We start from the raw sequence: 15490 nt of genomic DNA, 5'->3' as shown, positions 1-15490 counted from the left end.
TTAATATTGTCATATGTGGCTAGGTGGTCCAAATCAAAGGTCCCTAGTTTGGGAATCTCTGCTTTGAAGTTTTAATGGGCCATTAGCATACGTACAACCAAACTTACCAACTGTTTAATATTTAAAATTACTATGTAGCCTAAATGTAAAACTTTTTTTATGCAGACCGATCCAAGGTCTTTGCTGGTGGCTCATCTAATTAAAATACGTAATCAAAGGGTCTACGTATTTGCAGACACCCAGATATGGACTGCATCCACAGTAATGCTCTTTTGTAACGCTTTACAATAAGGTTCCATTTTTTTTAACATTAGCTAACAACAATAGTTAACATGAACTAACAATGAACAATATTTTACAACATGTACTAATCTTGGTTAATGTTTTAACATAGAATATTACATTATTAAATAAAAAAGTTGTATATGTTAACAATAGTTATAGCACTATGAACTAGCTAATATGATCTAACAATTAACAATTTGTCTTTTAATCAACTAACATTAACAAAGATTAATAAATGCTGTAAAATGTTCACAAATGGAACTTTATTGTAAAGTGTTACCAACACATTTTAAGGCATTTAGAACCCTGTCAACTTGTCAATCAGCCTGCACAATAATCTGGCTTGTAGAATTTTAACAATCAACTCTTCTGACATGATCCAGACTTAGTGGCACTAAAGAGAGACAGAGAGCCCATTACAGCAAGACAGACTAGAAGAAATGAAGCCTTTGCTATAAAAGCATTGTGTGGAAGTCAGCCGATGCCAGAGGGCTTCCTCCACATTACATTAACTGACCTCCACTGGCCCAGGCGGGTTACAAGGCAGTAAACAAAACAATAGCACATGTCGTGGCACCGCTACAGACACTACACAACGAATCCATTCAACACTGAGAATCTGTAACAGCTTCATTGCAAGACTCGAGGCGACAAACTAGAACGCGGCCATTATAATCAACGAAGATGTTTATACTTGCACGAGGCTTCGTTGATTAAAATGAAGAGTTCTAAATTGTTGTGTTGCTTCTAGTTGTGTAAATCTGATGTTTATTGTAAATTGTCTCATCACTGTCATGACTGCTATGTTGCTCGGAACTGCACCCAAGACTTTCACCCACTGTTGCACTTGTGTATATGGTTGTGTGACAATAAAAGTGATTTGATTCGAAATGTCCGAGTCATTTAGAAAAGTGGCAGAACTTTGAAGGCCTGCAGAGTAAACGAGGCGTTGCTTCATTTTTTTTTTTTTTTTAAAGATGGCGCAATTAACTGCTGTTATTCGCTGTTGTTGTTGTGGGTGTTTCAATAGAAGCCGAATGGAACAGCTAAACTAAAACATGCTGACAAAGTGTATGGATTAACTGAATAAGTTATCTAGAAGTGAATAAACATCCATGCACGAAAAAAGAAAGAAAGAAAAAAAAACACATTGAGAAAAGTTACTTCCGAGTGTTAAATTGCACCGTCATTTAAACAAATTCACCAATGTAAACATAGAATTCCGCCAAAATAGCATAGTTAATTACTGCAGTTAATGTTACTTGAGTGAAATCAAAATAAATGCATATAGAATTCCCTTCAAGCTGTGTAAGAGCCTTCGTAATCTTTCTGACATCTTAATTTCTTTTGACATTAACTATAAATATTGCACTTTGGCGGAAACTTTAGAATAGTAAAGGGAGTCTGACAGTGTCAGTGATTTTCAGACTATTTGTTGCACACTTTAGTGACAGAGACACACTTCAATAAACTTTATCTGCGACATAAATCCGTTTTGACGGTATAAAAAAATAAAAAATAAAAAAATAAAAAAAAGCTATGTAAAATGAAAGACGATCAAAAAAGGCAACTGACAGTACTGGATTAGTTTTACTGTAATATGCACAATTGCATACTTAAAACGTACTCTTCAACAATATCTCTATAACTCAAATTTGGCATTAAGCAATTTTGGAGTACATTGAACGTTTTGTTTGACACATCCAAGCCTGTGATTTGTCAACTCACCAAGACTATTCGTAGATCCATCCATGTCTGAGTCAAAACAATACTCCTTATAGATCTCTAGAATATTTGATTATACTAGTACATCCCATTGGCAGAAACGAACTGCATATATCCACACACGGTGTCAACAGCATTGCCAAGCGCTGCAATGAACCTCACACACACACATGACAGCGTGCAGTGGAGATATCGAGGTTTGCTAGTTACAATGTGAAATCACGAATCCAGGAAATGAGCGGTGAGTGAATCACGCGGGGCAAGTGCACTAACTGCACGGTGGAGGAACAGTGCCCATGTAAAGTTGATTGAGCATTTGAGATTTCTAATTCAACCTTGTATTCGCAGAACGCGATACAGAAATAAGTTAATGTAGAGTTATGATGGCTGTACAGTTTCCCAACACAAAGCTCAGGAAAAAAAACAGAAAAGCATAACTTTAGCAGCCATGTCAGTATTTTCATCCGATACCTCTCTGCCATCTAGTGGTGATAGCTAGAATAATATTTTCAGGAGGCGAGTCCGGAACCAACGACAGTCATTCATATTTTTTCAGGAGGGAAGACGAAATGCGACAGACCAGAAGATCATGCCGGTGCGTGCTTGAAGGAGACTTAACAGCAGAATGGGATTTGAGTACGTTCAGTGATCGTCAGTGTTGACTTAAGTATTACGTAGTGTCTTTTAGCAACGTATAATTATTTTATTTTTATATAAGAGAGCTGCATTTATAGAAAGTCTTATTTATAACTGTCACAAAGATAAGGTTACCATTTCATTACATATATTAGTTACAATGAGAAAGTCCCATTTATAGCTCAAACAAATGTGCGATTGCCATTCAGTTACATAAGTATTTGATAGATAGATAGATAGATAGATAGATAGATAGATAGATAGATAGATAGATAGATAGATAGATAGATAGATAGATAGATAGATAGTAACAGAGCTCACATTAGGGTTGGGTGTAATACACCTGTCACGATTTGATATATCACGATACATCATGATATCGATTCCAATTAACAAGATTTCTGTTCCTATTAATTTGGGTATATTTAAGTTATAATGTCCATTTGCTTACATACAGTATGACAAATTCAGCTAATACTGTTATTATTTATACAGGGGACATTCTCACTTAGTAAATTACGGAAACTGTAATTTTACCATTTTTTTTTTTATTCGTATTTCACCATTTTGGTCACATTTTAGCTTTTAAAAAAATATACAAATTCCATGTGTTCCATCAATAAATATGTCTATATATATATATATATATATATATATATATATATATATATATATATATATATATATATATATATATATATATATGTTTATTGTTTGCTGGTATTTGTCCTAATTACAAGTATTGACATTTATATATAGGATATGTCTCTCTCTCTTCATAGAAGCAGTTCTCGTTGCACTGAGGAACACCTCTCAATTTGCACTTATTTAGACGACCTGCAAATGCCTGGGCATGATATATAAGCACAACATAAAGATCGATACATCTAATATATCAATTGTATCGAAACATCCTTAGTTCACAATATACAATAGATTATGCCCTAAAATATACAACCCCAATTCTGAAAAAGTTGGGACAGTATGAAAAATTCTAATAAAAACAAAAAGGAGTGATTTGTAAATTATATTCACCCTTTGCTATATTGAAAGCAGTACAACTAAACATTATATGATGTTTTACCTTGTGAATTTCATTGTTTTTTTTTTTTTTTTTCAAATCAGATGATTGTAACACGCTCTAAAAAAGCTGGGACAGTTGAGCGTTTACCACTATGAAACATTACCATTTCTTCTAGTAACACTTATTAAGCATTTGTGCACTGAAGACACAAGTTTGTTTAGTTTAGAAAGTGGAATTTTCCCCTATTCATCATTATGTAGGTCTTCAGCTGCACAATTGTACAGGGTCTTCGTTCCCATCTGATGTGTTTCATAATGCATCACACATTCTCAATTGGAGATGGTCAGAACTGCAGGAAGGCAAATCTAGCACCCGCACTCTCTGCTTACACAGCCATGCACTTGTAATCTGGGTGCAGTGCTGGATGGCAGTATATGTTGCTTCAAAATGTTTACATATCTGTCTGCATTAATGGTGCCCTTGCAGATGTGCGAGTTACCAATTACTGTACATAAAATATAAAAATAAATATATATATATAATAATAATAATATATAATATTAATAATAAAAATAATGAAATTCACAAGAAAAACATCATATAATGTGTAGTTTTGGTGCTTTCAGTATAGCAAAGGGTGAATATCATTTACAAATAACTATGTTTTTATTAGCATTTTTCATACGGTCCCAACTTTGAATTACTTGGAATTACTGTTGTACAATAGAGTATTAACAATATACACATAACATTTTCTTCATACCATTATACACACAGTATAGACAGTGGAAATGTGCAAAAAGTACTGTAAAGCTAAGACTAAACAAACAACAGTTATGGTGTACTATTTCATAACATGCATATAGAAATAGTTACATAAAGTGAATTCATTATTTCATAACATGCATATAGAAAGAGTTAAATAAAATGAATTATTTCATAACATGCATGTAGAAAGAGTTACATAAAGCTGAATTCATTATTTCATAACATGCATATAGAAAGAGTTAAATAAAATGAATTATTTCATAACATGCATGTAGAAAGAGTTACATAAAGTGAATTCATTATTTCATAACAAAAGCTGCAGTAATACTGGCTGACTGATGATTTTTTTTTTTAATGTCGTTTCAAGGTTTATGCTGGCTCTCACTTTAATTCCTCCAGTGTGGTTTGTGGTGTCTTAATCATGAATGTCTTGCGTCATCTGTTACGCATTTGGTGTTTTGGGAATGTTGCGTGTTTCGTGGGGACGCCTGTCCAGAGATCGATCCTGCCAGGTGGAACATTGTTACAGACCCCTGGATCACAGCAAAGCAATGGCCAGGTACCTGGTTATGATAAATGCTGCTTTATGGTTGTAGCATCTTGACCCTTTTAAATCATCAGGATTAGACAATCTGGACCCTTCCTTTTTAAGGTTGTCTGCGGTAATCATAGCTACCCCCATCACCAGTCTCTTCAACCTTTCTTTCAATTCATCAGAACTACCGAAAGATTGGAAATCTGCTGCAGTAATTCCGTTATTTAAAGGAGGGGATAGATTAGACCCAAACTGCTATAGACCAATCTCTATCCTCCCTTGCATTTCAAAGGTTTTCGAAAGAATTGTTAATAAACAAATTATCCACCATTTCGAATACCATCACAGTCTTTCTGACATGCAATCAGGTTTTCGAGCCGGTCATGGGTGCACTTCAGCCACACTTAAAGTAATAAATGACATCATAACTGCTCTTGATCAAAGACACTATTGCGCAGCAGTATTTATTGACCTGGCCAAGGCCTTTGATTCCGTCAATCACAACATTCTAATTGGTAGATTGAAAAACCTAGGTTTCTCAAAGGATTGTCTTGCTTGGTTCACAAATTATTTTTCTGACCTGTTTCAATGTGTTAAGTCAGAGGGACTTCTCTCCAGTCCCCTGACAGTCTCCGTGGGGGTGCCTCAGGGTTCAATCCTCGGGCCGACTCTATTTTCTGTATATATCAATGATGTTGCTCTTGCTGCAGGAGACTCAATGATTCACCTCTATGCAGACGATACCATCCTTTATACGGCTGGCCCGTTGTTGGACACTGTGTTAAAAAACCTCCAAGAAAGCTTTAATAATATACAATACTCTTTCCGTTCCCTTCAACTGCTTTTAAATTCTAGCAAAACGAAATTTATGTTTTTTAATCGATCTCACACTGTATTTGACTGCTCAAAAAGTATCATGACACTAGATGGGTTTGCAATAGAGCAGGTAGATACCTATAAATACCTAGGGGTATGGTTAGACTCTTCACTCTCTTTCCAGACCCACATCAATCAGCTTCAAACTAAAATCAAATCTAGGATTGTCTTCTTATTTCATAATAAAGCCTCCTTCACTTTCCCAGCCAAACTCTCCCTTGTGAAAATGAATATCCTTCCAATTATTGATTTTGGTGATGTTATTTACAGAATCGCTTCAAATTCTCTCCTTAGGAAATTGGATGTTGTATATCATAGTGTCATCCGTTTTGTCACCAATGCTCCATATAACACTCACCATTGCAACCTTTACAGTTTAATCGGATGGCCTTCATTACATACCCGGCGTCAAAAACATTGGTATCTTTTTATTTATAAAGGCTTATTGTGTAACACCCCACCCTATCTAAGATCATTAATTTCCAGAACAATCCCCTCTATTAACCTTCGTTCAAGCAGGTATGTCACCTTGGTGGCTACTAAAGCTCGTACTTCTTTTGGACGCCTCTCCTTCCAGTTCTCTGCTGCTAATGATTGGAATACACTTCAAAAATCTTTGAAGCTTGAATCCATTGTCCCGTTAATCACTTTTAAATTATTGTTAGCAAATTTATTGTCGGACCACTGTACATGCTAACCTGATCTGCGTACATGATTTAGGATCAGTATATTAATCATCTATGTTTATTGAGTACTACTTTGTCTTGTAATTATATGTGTAACTTATGTTTTTGTACCTCGACGCTTTTTTGGCCAGGTCGCCATTGTAAATGAGAAAGTGTTCTCAATGTGCTTACCTGGTTAAATAAAGGTTTTATTATTATTATATAATTGTGATCATCACTGGTGTTCAATGCCCTGTGTCATTCTTCTCAATCATTGTAAAGGTGCTGAGGCCCTTCCATTGCAGTTTATTGTGCTCCACCAGTCGACCAGATCGAACAGAACTCGAAAAGGCAATCGAATTTGAGACGCAGAATAAAGACAAAACTTTGGTCACACATGAGGATTTATTTGAACGAGCTGCTAAGGATTCAAAGACCAAGGCTGATTTCAACAGGGTCGTGGATGTTTTCAACAAGAAGGACATTCGTCGACGGGGACATGTGGAGTTTATTTATGCTGCCCTAAAGAAAATGCCACAATTTGGTGAGGAACGAGACATTACAGTTTATAATAAACTCCTGGATGTGTTTCCTAAAGAGGTGTTTGTGGCACGAAACTTTATACAGAGGATGTTTAACCACTACCCAAGACAGCAGGAGTGTGGTGTGCAGCTGCTGGAGCAGATGGAGAGTTATGGTGTGTGTTATATATGTGTAAATACACTAGTAGTCAAACTTTGGATGCATGTATTCTATATTATTACTATTGTTTTAAATTTTTGAATAATAGTAAAGTAATCAGAATATTCTGTGTCCAATACAAGTTAAGCTCATTCGATAGCATTTGTGGTATAATATTGATTACCAAAAAACATTATCTTGACTTGTTAGTCCTTTTCTTTAAATCGTAATTTTTACAGTCATTTTAGGGTTTGTTAACATTACGTCGTCATGGTAACAAAGTTGTAAAATTGGTTTTAACTTTACACAGAAATGGTTAGTAAGTGATTTTAAAATCATGTTAACATATTACAGTCAGGTCCATAAATATTGGGACATCGACACAATTCTAATCTTTTTGGCTCTATACACCACCACAATGGATTTGAAATGAAATGAACAAGATGTGCTTTAACTGCAGACTTTCAGCTTTAATTTGAGGGTATTTACATCCAAATCAGATGAACGGTGTAGGAATTACAACAGTTGTATATGTGCCCCCCACTTTTTAAGGGACCAAATGTAATGGGACAATTGGCTGCTCAGCTGTTCCATGGCCAGGTGTGTGTTATTCCCTCATTATCCCATTTACAAGGAGCAGATAAAAGGTCCAGAGTTCATTTCAAGTGTGCTATTTGCATTTGGAATCTGTTGCTGTCAACTCTCAATATGAGATCCAAAGAGCTGTCACTATCAGTGAAGCAAGCCATCATTAGGCTGAAAAATCAACTGTTTGGAACATTCTTAAAAAGAAAGAACGCACCGATGAGCTCAGCAACACCAAAAGACCCGGAAGACCATGGAACGCAACTGTGGTGGATGACCGAAGAATTCTTTCCCTGGTGAAGAAAACACCCTTCACAACAGTTGGCCAGATCAAGAACACTCTCCAGGAGGAGGTGTATGTGTGTCAAAGTCAACAATCAAGAGAAGACTTCACCAGAGTGAATACAGAGGGTTCACCACAAGATGTAAACCATTGGTGAGCCTCAAAAACAGGAAGGCCATCTAAAAAAAAGCCTTCACAGTTCAACATCCTATGGACAGATGAGACAAAGATCAACTTGTACCAGAGTGATGGGAAGAGAAGAGTATGGAGAAGGAAAGGAACTGCTCATGATCCAAAGCATACCACCTCATCAGTGAAGCATGGTGGTGGTAGTGTCATGGCGTGGGCATGTATGGCTGCCAATGGAACTGGTTCTCTTGTATTTATTGATGATGTGACAGCTGATAAAAGCAGCAGGATGAATTCTGAAGTGTTTCGGGCAATATTATCTGCTCATATTCAGCCAAATGCTACAGAACTCATTGGACGGCGCTTCACAGTACAGATGGACAGTGACCCGAAGCATACTGCGAAAGCAACCAAAGAGTTTTTTAAGGGAAAGAAGTGGAATGTTATGCAATGGCGAAGTCAATCACCTGACCTGAATCCGATTGAGCATACATTTCACTTGCTGAAGACAAAACTGAAGGGAAAATGCCACAAGAACAAGCAGGAACTGAAGACAGTTGCAGTAGAGGCCTGGCAGAGCATCGCCAGGGATGAAACCCAGCGTCTGGTGATGTCTATGCGTTCCAGACTTCAGGCTGTAATTGACTGCAAAGGATTTGCAACCAAGTATTAAAAAGTGAAAGTTTGATTTATGATTGTTAATCTGTCCCATTACTTTTGGTCCCTTAAAAAGTGGGAGGCACATATACAAACTGTTGTAATTCCTACACCGTTCAACTGATTTGGATGTAAATACCCTCAAATTAAAGCTGAAATTCTGCAGTTAAAGCACATCTTGTTCGTTTCATTTCAAATCCATTGTGGTGGTGTATAGAGCCAAAAAGATTAGAATTGTGTCGATGTCCCAATATTTATGGACCTGACTGTATTTATGCCTTGTGGCTATACTTTTGAAAACAGTGAGAATTTAAAAGTTTACAGATTGGCCCCATTCACTTCCATTGTAAGTGCCTCACTGAAACAGAGATTTTTGCTTTTTTTTAATGGTAATCAATACTATGCCTCAAATGCTGTCGATTGAGCTTTAGTGTATTGAACCTGGAATAGTCCTTTATAGTTGTCATGCCTTTTAAACTGTATTTAAGGAGTTCCCATGTATAATGGGCAAATGGTGGCTTCTATCTGATCCAACTTATCAATTTAAATAATACAATGAAATTTAATTTAAATATAATTTTAGTTTTGTAAACAAAGAATTAAAATAAACTGTTTTTAAAATTATGAGAAGCATGTATTCAGAGTTCCCACAGTCACATTTTTAAGTAAGTTTTAAGCCTGAAAATGTCATCAACATGGAAAAGAAATGGAAATTTCTACAGTGAATATAATTGTTCTAGTTGTGCTTCGCTCTACAATATTTAATTGGCTAGAAATTGCTATTTGCAAGTGAAATCATTATTTTTAACTGTAAAGTCATGAAAAAGTCATGGACCTTCATTGTTAAAAATGTGTGGGAACTCAGTAGACTGTGTTTAGACTTTCGATGTTTTGTGTGTGTGTGAGAGAAAGAGAGAGAGCCTACTGATACATTGTATTAACCACAAGTACTTTTGCTATTCATTTGTTTGTTTTGAAATTTGCCAGGTGTCATGCCGAATGTTGCGACCAAAGTTTTGCTGACTCAGATATTTGGGGAGAAGAGCCATCCTGTGAGGAAGTACCATCGCATCATGTACTGGTTTCCCAAGTTCAAGCACGCAAACCCCTACCCCATCCCACATGTAATCCTCAGCGACCCAGTAGACCTCGCTCGATTCAGTCTTAATCGCATCGCTGATGACCCAGATGCCAAAATAACAATCTATCAGGTGACTTTCAACTAACCTAAACAGTTCTAGTCATTGAAACATCAGTTACCAGCTCATCACACGAGCAGAATTTGATGGACAGTGAACTAGATTTATTACTGTATCCTGAAAAGAAAGGCTTTTTGGTGTTATAAATAGTGCTTTATTTCACTATTTTCAGTATCCATCAACAGACATCACAGAGACAGGAGAGGAAGTCAATAAACCTCATATAGTTGGTATGTAGCTCTAATTAGCAGTAATAATTTATCTTTATATTGATGCTTTATTTATTGTAGTTTAATCATTGTACAAATCAAAAGTAAAATTGTTTTTAAAACAATAGTGGCATAAATAGTGTGTGACAAATTAATCTGTATTGTATCCCTGCAAGCCCGTGTTTGTAGAAGGCCCATTCCCACTGTGGCTCAGAAAGACTTGTGTTCATTATTATCTGCTACAGGCAGACCTTATACCACCTGAAGAAAAGGTACCATCATTGAGCTCATGATTTCACTTATTATAAACTATATTATTGTTATTAACACTATTTGTGGAATCTGTATATTAGATTATCTATTGGGATCATTTGATGTATCTGACATTCTTGTAGGTTGAGGAAGAATGTGACCCTGAGCTGTTTGGCCCCGAGCAGAGTTTCTTCTTCCCTCAGCGAGTGGAACTCGACCTAGAAAGAGACATGGGTGATGATGAGAGCTTCGATGTCGATGATGGTGAAGCTCATGATTCAGTTGTGCATGCATGCATCCCAAAAAGTATTTGGACACTTAAAGGGTTAGTTCACCAAAAAATGAAAATGACCCCATCATTTACTCAGCCTCAAGCCATCCTAGGACTATCCAGTCATTCCAATCATACATTCTTGGCAACAAACACTCTCAGCCTCTGATGGCATTACCTTGCATTTCCTGCAACATTCTTATGTTCAGCCTCCTCCAACTCTCGGAGTTCCTGGTCAGTGTACTCCGGTTCAAACAAATAGGGCTGTGCAAAAAAATCAATCTCTTTTCTTATATCGAAATCCTCAGATATTTTGTATTTTTTTTTTAAATTCTCGTTGTTGACTTCTAATTCATAACTGATGTATTTGCTCTATCCTTTACGCTTCCGCGTTCACAATTTCTCACCGGAGCTTAAGCTACGCCTACATCATATGCCGTTACCGGAAGCCAGTGATTATAGTTTATGCAGTTTATGAAAATACATCACTTTGCTTCAGAAGGCCTATATTAACCTGGAGCAAATATGGATTACTTATGGATGGATGCGCTTTTTTTGGGCTTCAATATCTAAGGTACCATTCACTCCAATTATAAAGCTTGGAAGAGTCAGGATATTTTTTTATATAACTCTGTGTTTGGCAGAAAAAAGAAAGTCATATACACCTAGAATGGCTTGATGGTGAGTAAATTATGGGAGAATTTTAATTTTTGGGTGAACTTACTCTTTAAGCCACACCTAATAGTGAGTGCCATTGTATTAAATAACATAAAATGTGGCAATTATTTGACAGAAATATAGCACAAGCACACATTCCAAACATTACGCATAAAGAAGATTAGTGACATTTTAATTGATAAAACCATCTATACATTTATCAAGATAAAACATGATTAGAACTGAGGGGGATCTGAATTCATACATCCACATAAATTACATTGGGATTTGTTAAAAGGAATTGCAAAACATGTCTAAGCAATGTGAAGTTAGTTCTGAGGAAATGTCTAGCATAATTATTTTGCAGATGCCACTTGGTTTGAAATGTTATGTATTGCAATGAATTTTATTAAAATGTATTATTTCATTTTTATGCTTAAGTGTCCAAATACATTAACTTTGATTAAATTATATGAATGATAAACAATGGTTATGCCTAGACCCTTATCACTAATCTGTCTTCATTCTTGTGCAGTGGAAGAGGGGCTGGTTTATGCCATGTGTATGGCAGGTCAGGGTGACCAAGCCACTTTGGCTCAATGGATTTCTGGTCTACAGGAGACATGTCCCATATTGGGTCAGATACCTACAGTCTTCTGTCTGGAATCTGGACCTAGAGAACTACAAACCTCATCAGATGCTCAGCAAACCCCCGAGCAGGAGCCTGAGCTCGAAACATATCATATTGTCGAGGAGGAACTGCTGCACTCAAAAGGAGTGAAACAGTGAGAGTTTAGTATTTCACAATGTCAATACAATGCCAATGGATGCTTGTGTTTTATCAGGAGTTCAACGAAGATCTAATTCACTGTGCTAGATGATCTTGAATCAAATCTGAAGAAGCTCAAATTTAGTTTAGTAAACACATTATGCCATGTCTTACAAATCAGACAGCGTTTTTGAATTGAAGGTGTAACAGATGTCTTCAAGAAAGAGACATTGTCAGTATTACAGCATTGTGAGGGATTTTTAGTTTGACGCACTGTTCACAGGCCCCATATGGATTCCCAGACCTATCTCTGCACCATGGGCTCTTTTGAATTGGGGCAGTGCAGACAATGACAATTGTGATGAGATGACCTGTTATTAGATATTGTTATACATTTGCTCTAAGAAATTGTTTTTAGTGTGTTCAGATATGTCATAAATAAATAAATTATACATTTCTCCTTGATTTAGTTTTTTGGGCATTTTTTGTGATCTGAATTTTTTTTCTTCAGTCTTTTAGTTAAGGCAGAAAACTACCCAATTTTGAAAGCCAAGTGTTTTAGCAAAAGTAAAAAGTGAATAATGGACAAGAGGCCAATTCCAAAGACCCCAGTTTATTGCAGGGCCCCACTCTAAATGCCATGGTGAAGATCGTGGTGGACTTAAACAAATGCCAAGCAGCCATCAGATAAAGCTGCTTGGACAACAGCCAGACACCTCTTACAGGGCAGGAAGGCCGGCCCCACATCCATCTCCACGACTGGTTTCTCATCACCAAGATCCTTTGGCACATCTTGACTCCCATCTTGAGGTTTAAGCTATGATGGCTATAAAAAAAACATATTAGGACCTCCTCAGCAAGGCAATATGCTGAGTAATTTATAATTAACAGTATTAATTATCACAAGATGTATATACACTATAAGAAACACACCAGGTTGACTGAAGAGAGAAGCACAATTTATTTAAATCATTATTATTATTCATAAGTGTTTTCCCTTGGCTTAAATTTGAATAGTTAACATAAAACATGTATACCAAAATACAGATGATATTTGATGATTCCAAGTCATCCTTGTGCTTTTTTCAGACTAGTGGTCTGTGTATAATAATAAAACAAAAATACCAAAACTTCATAAAAAAAAAAACTGGTAAATGCTGGTTATAACCAGTAATCAACAAAAATGTGCTGATTTAAAAGAACACACATTTGTCCAACATAATATAAACCGTTTTAAGGAAAAAGGGCAATCAAATCACTTATAAAAGGCAATAAGGCCTATTCAAGAGAATTGTTAAAGGGATATTTCACCCAAAAATGAAAATTCTGTTGTCATTTACACACCTTCATATTGTTACAAACACATTTGACCTTTCTTCTTTAAATACAAAAGGAGGTGTAAGGTAGAATTTTATGAACTTATTGCCTCAGTCACCATTCACTTTAATTGCATCTTTATTCCATACAATGAAAGTGAATGGTGACTGAGGTAGTCATTATTAATAATGTTGAGGCATCAATATTATTAATAAATAATCATGAACAAAATAATATACACTATGCAGTGCAACAACATTTCTCAAGAAAATAATGTATACAACATATGCAGAAACAAAAATACCTATCAAAATGAAAGATTCTCAATTTACAGAATAACATTCTAGTTCACTCAAAAGAAAGTTTCACAGACTGATCTTACTTTTCTCCATACCTCATTTACAAATACTAGAATGTTTTGGATAGTACCAGTTTTTAAGGAACTGATAAGAGGAATCAACTTTTCAATATGTTCCTATCACTAAGGAAGATATTAATCTTAAATCATAAATACAAAAGGAATAAATGGGTCCATGTCAGCACTTTCAAAAGTCTTCAGTCTATGAAGCCTGCCACTTCAAGCACTTAGTCTGTACCCTCAACCTTTACTTCAATCTGAAAAAAATAAAAAAATTGAAACTGAAAATTTTTATAGCTAAAAGACCAAACTCATTAAGTGCGAGTATATGGCACATTTGGCATAAAGGTGCCCCACATATTGCCTGACAGGCTGCCAGGCAACATGCAGGGCACCTTTCTCCAATGTGCACAAATGTGTCAGAGCTCTCCATTACCTGTGGAAGCCGGCTTTGCTGCCAAAGCTGGTTGGTGAAGAACTGCTCTCTGACAGCCACCTGTTTTTCCCAGGCATCAAGAATGCCCTGACGCTCATGCTCTCCTAATGAGAGTGTATTGGGATGTCCCTCTTCAATGTGAGCCTTCACTCCATCCATGCTGAGGGAGCACTGTTGCTCTCCACAAACCATACACACCAACAGCAGGTTGACAGGGTCAAAGTCCATGAGGTAGACATTTCTCCAATCTGCCTGCGATAAAGGACCCTCTGCGGCATCATTGTCACGTGCAAAGCTCAATTCCTCTTCAAATAGATATTAGTAAATATCAGTTAACATATTAAGTCAGTAAGTGTGTTTACATGCACACCAATATGCTTATAACGTCCAAATATCAGCAAGATATTTGAAAATGCAACAAGACTTACACAAGACTTAAAATCATTGTAATTTTCTGCTTTTGATGTCAAAATACTCATGCACACAGCACTTTCACATATTAGATAACGTTAAGAATGCTAGTAGCAAGGTTTACATGCAGTGCGAAATTGGGATGATGGGCAAAAATCTATGTTTGGCTATTGGTTTATGCTTAAACTATTTATGACCTTTTTTTCAAATAATGGAACTCTGTTTAATGTGTTTACATGACTACACACTTTCTCGACTTAAGCATAACTGTGTGAAAACGTGCATGGGCATGCGAAATATCTTGATTTAATCTAGATTTAAACAAACTATATGGCAAACTGAAATAGTATGTATTAGAAAATTACATTATCTACCTTTAAATCCAGTTTGACATGGCTCAGTTATATAGCCTAGGTGGTTGTCTGATTTTATGCTGTTTGGAAAAGGAACAAGTAACATTAATTGTGACACTCAAATAAGATGGAGTACATGTAAGAGAAAAAGAAAGAGGTGGCGTGAAAATGTCTTAATATAAACAAATCACCATCCTAGTATTTTTTGACCAAGCACTTACCTCAAAACTTCTACGCACAAGCTGGTGTTGTTCTGACCCTATATCGAGATAAAAAAACAATTACAGTATAAGCATTATATAACAATGTCCTAACAGCAAGTGTAGCCAGCTCATAACAACTCTTTAACTCTTCTATTATGCCATCAGAAGTTGAGAAATCCAAGAACGTATCCAAACCAGCAGCTCTA

The 15490-nt window shown here is 36.2% G+C and overlaps 1 protein-coding gene and 1 pseudogene across 1 annotated transcript in view; one reads left to right on the top strand and one right to left on the bottom strand.

The window, feature by feature from the left end:
* The window catches only part of LOC127656505 (echinoderm microtubule-associated protein-like 2), a 60245-nt gene extending 57836 nt beyond the window's left edge, over window positions 1-2409 (bottom strand). The window contains exon 1 of the mRNA XM_052144888.1: window positions 2014-2409. Coding sequence (XP_052000848.1) covers window positions 2014-2038 — 25 coding nt within the window. The 5' untranslated portion in view covers window positions 2039-2409. The remainder of the gene's footprint in view (window positions 1-2013) is intronic.
* A 181-nt stretch (window positions 2410-2590) lies between these two features.
* LOC127656657 (evolutionarily conserved signaling intermediate in Toll pathway, mitochondrial-like) lies at window positions 2591-12294 on the top strand (annotated as a pseudogene).
* Window positions 12295-15490: the final 3196 nt, after the last annotated feature.

This window comes from Xyrauchen texanus, chromosome 2, assembly GCF_025860055.1.
Source record: "Xyrauchen texanus isolate HMW12.3.18 chromosome 2, RBS_HiC_50CHRs, whole genome shotgun sequence".
NCBI lineage: Eukaryota > Metazoa > Chordata > Actinopteri > Cypriniformes > Catostomidae > Xyrauchen > Xyrauchen texanus.
Note: the sequence above shows the minus strand (reverse complement) of the source record. Positions and strands in the feature narration are given on the sequence as shown.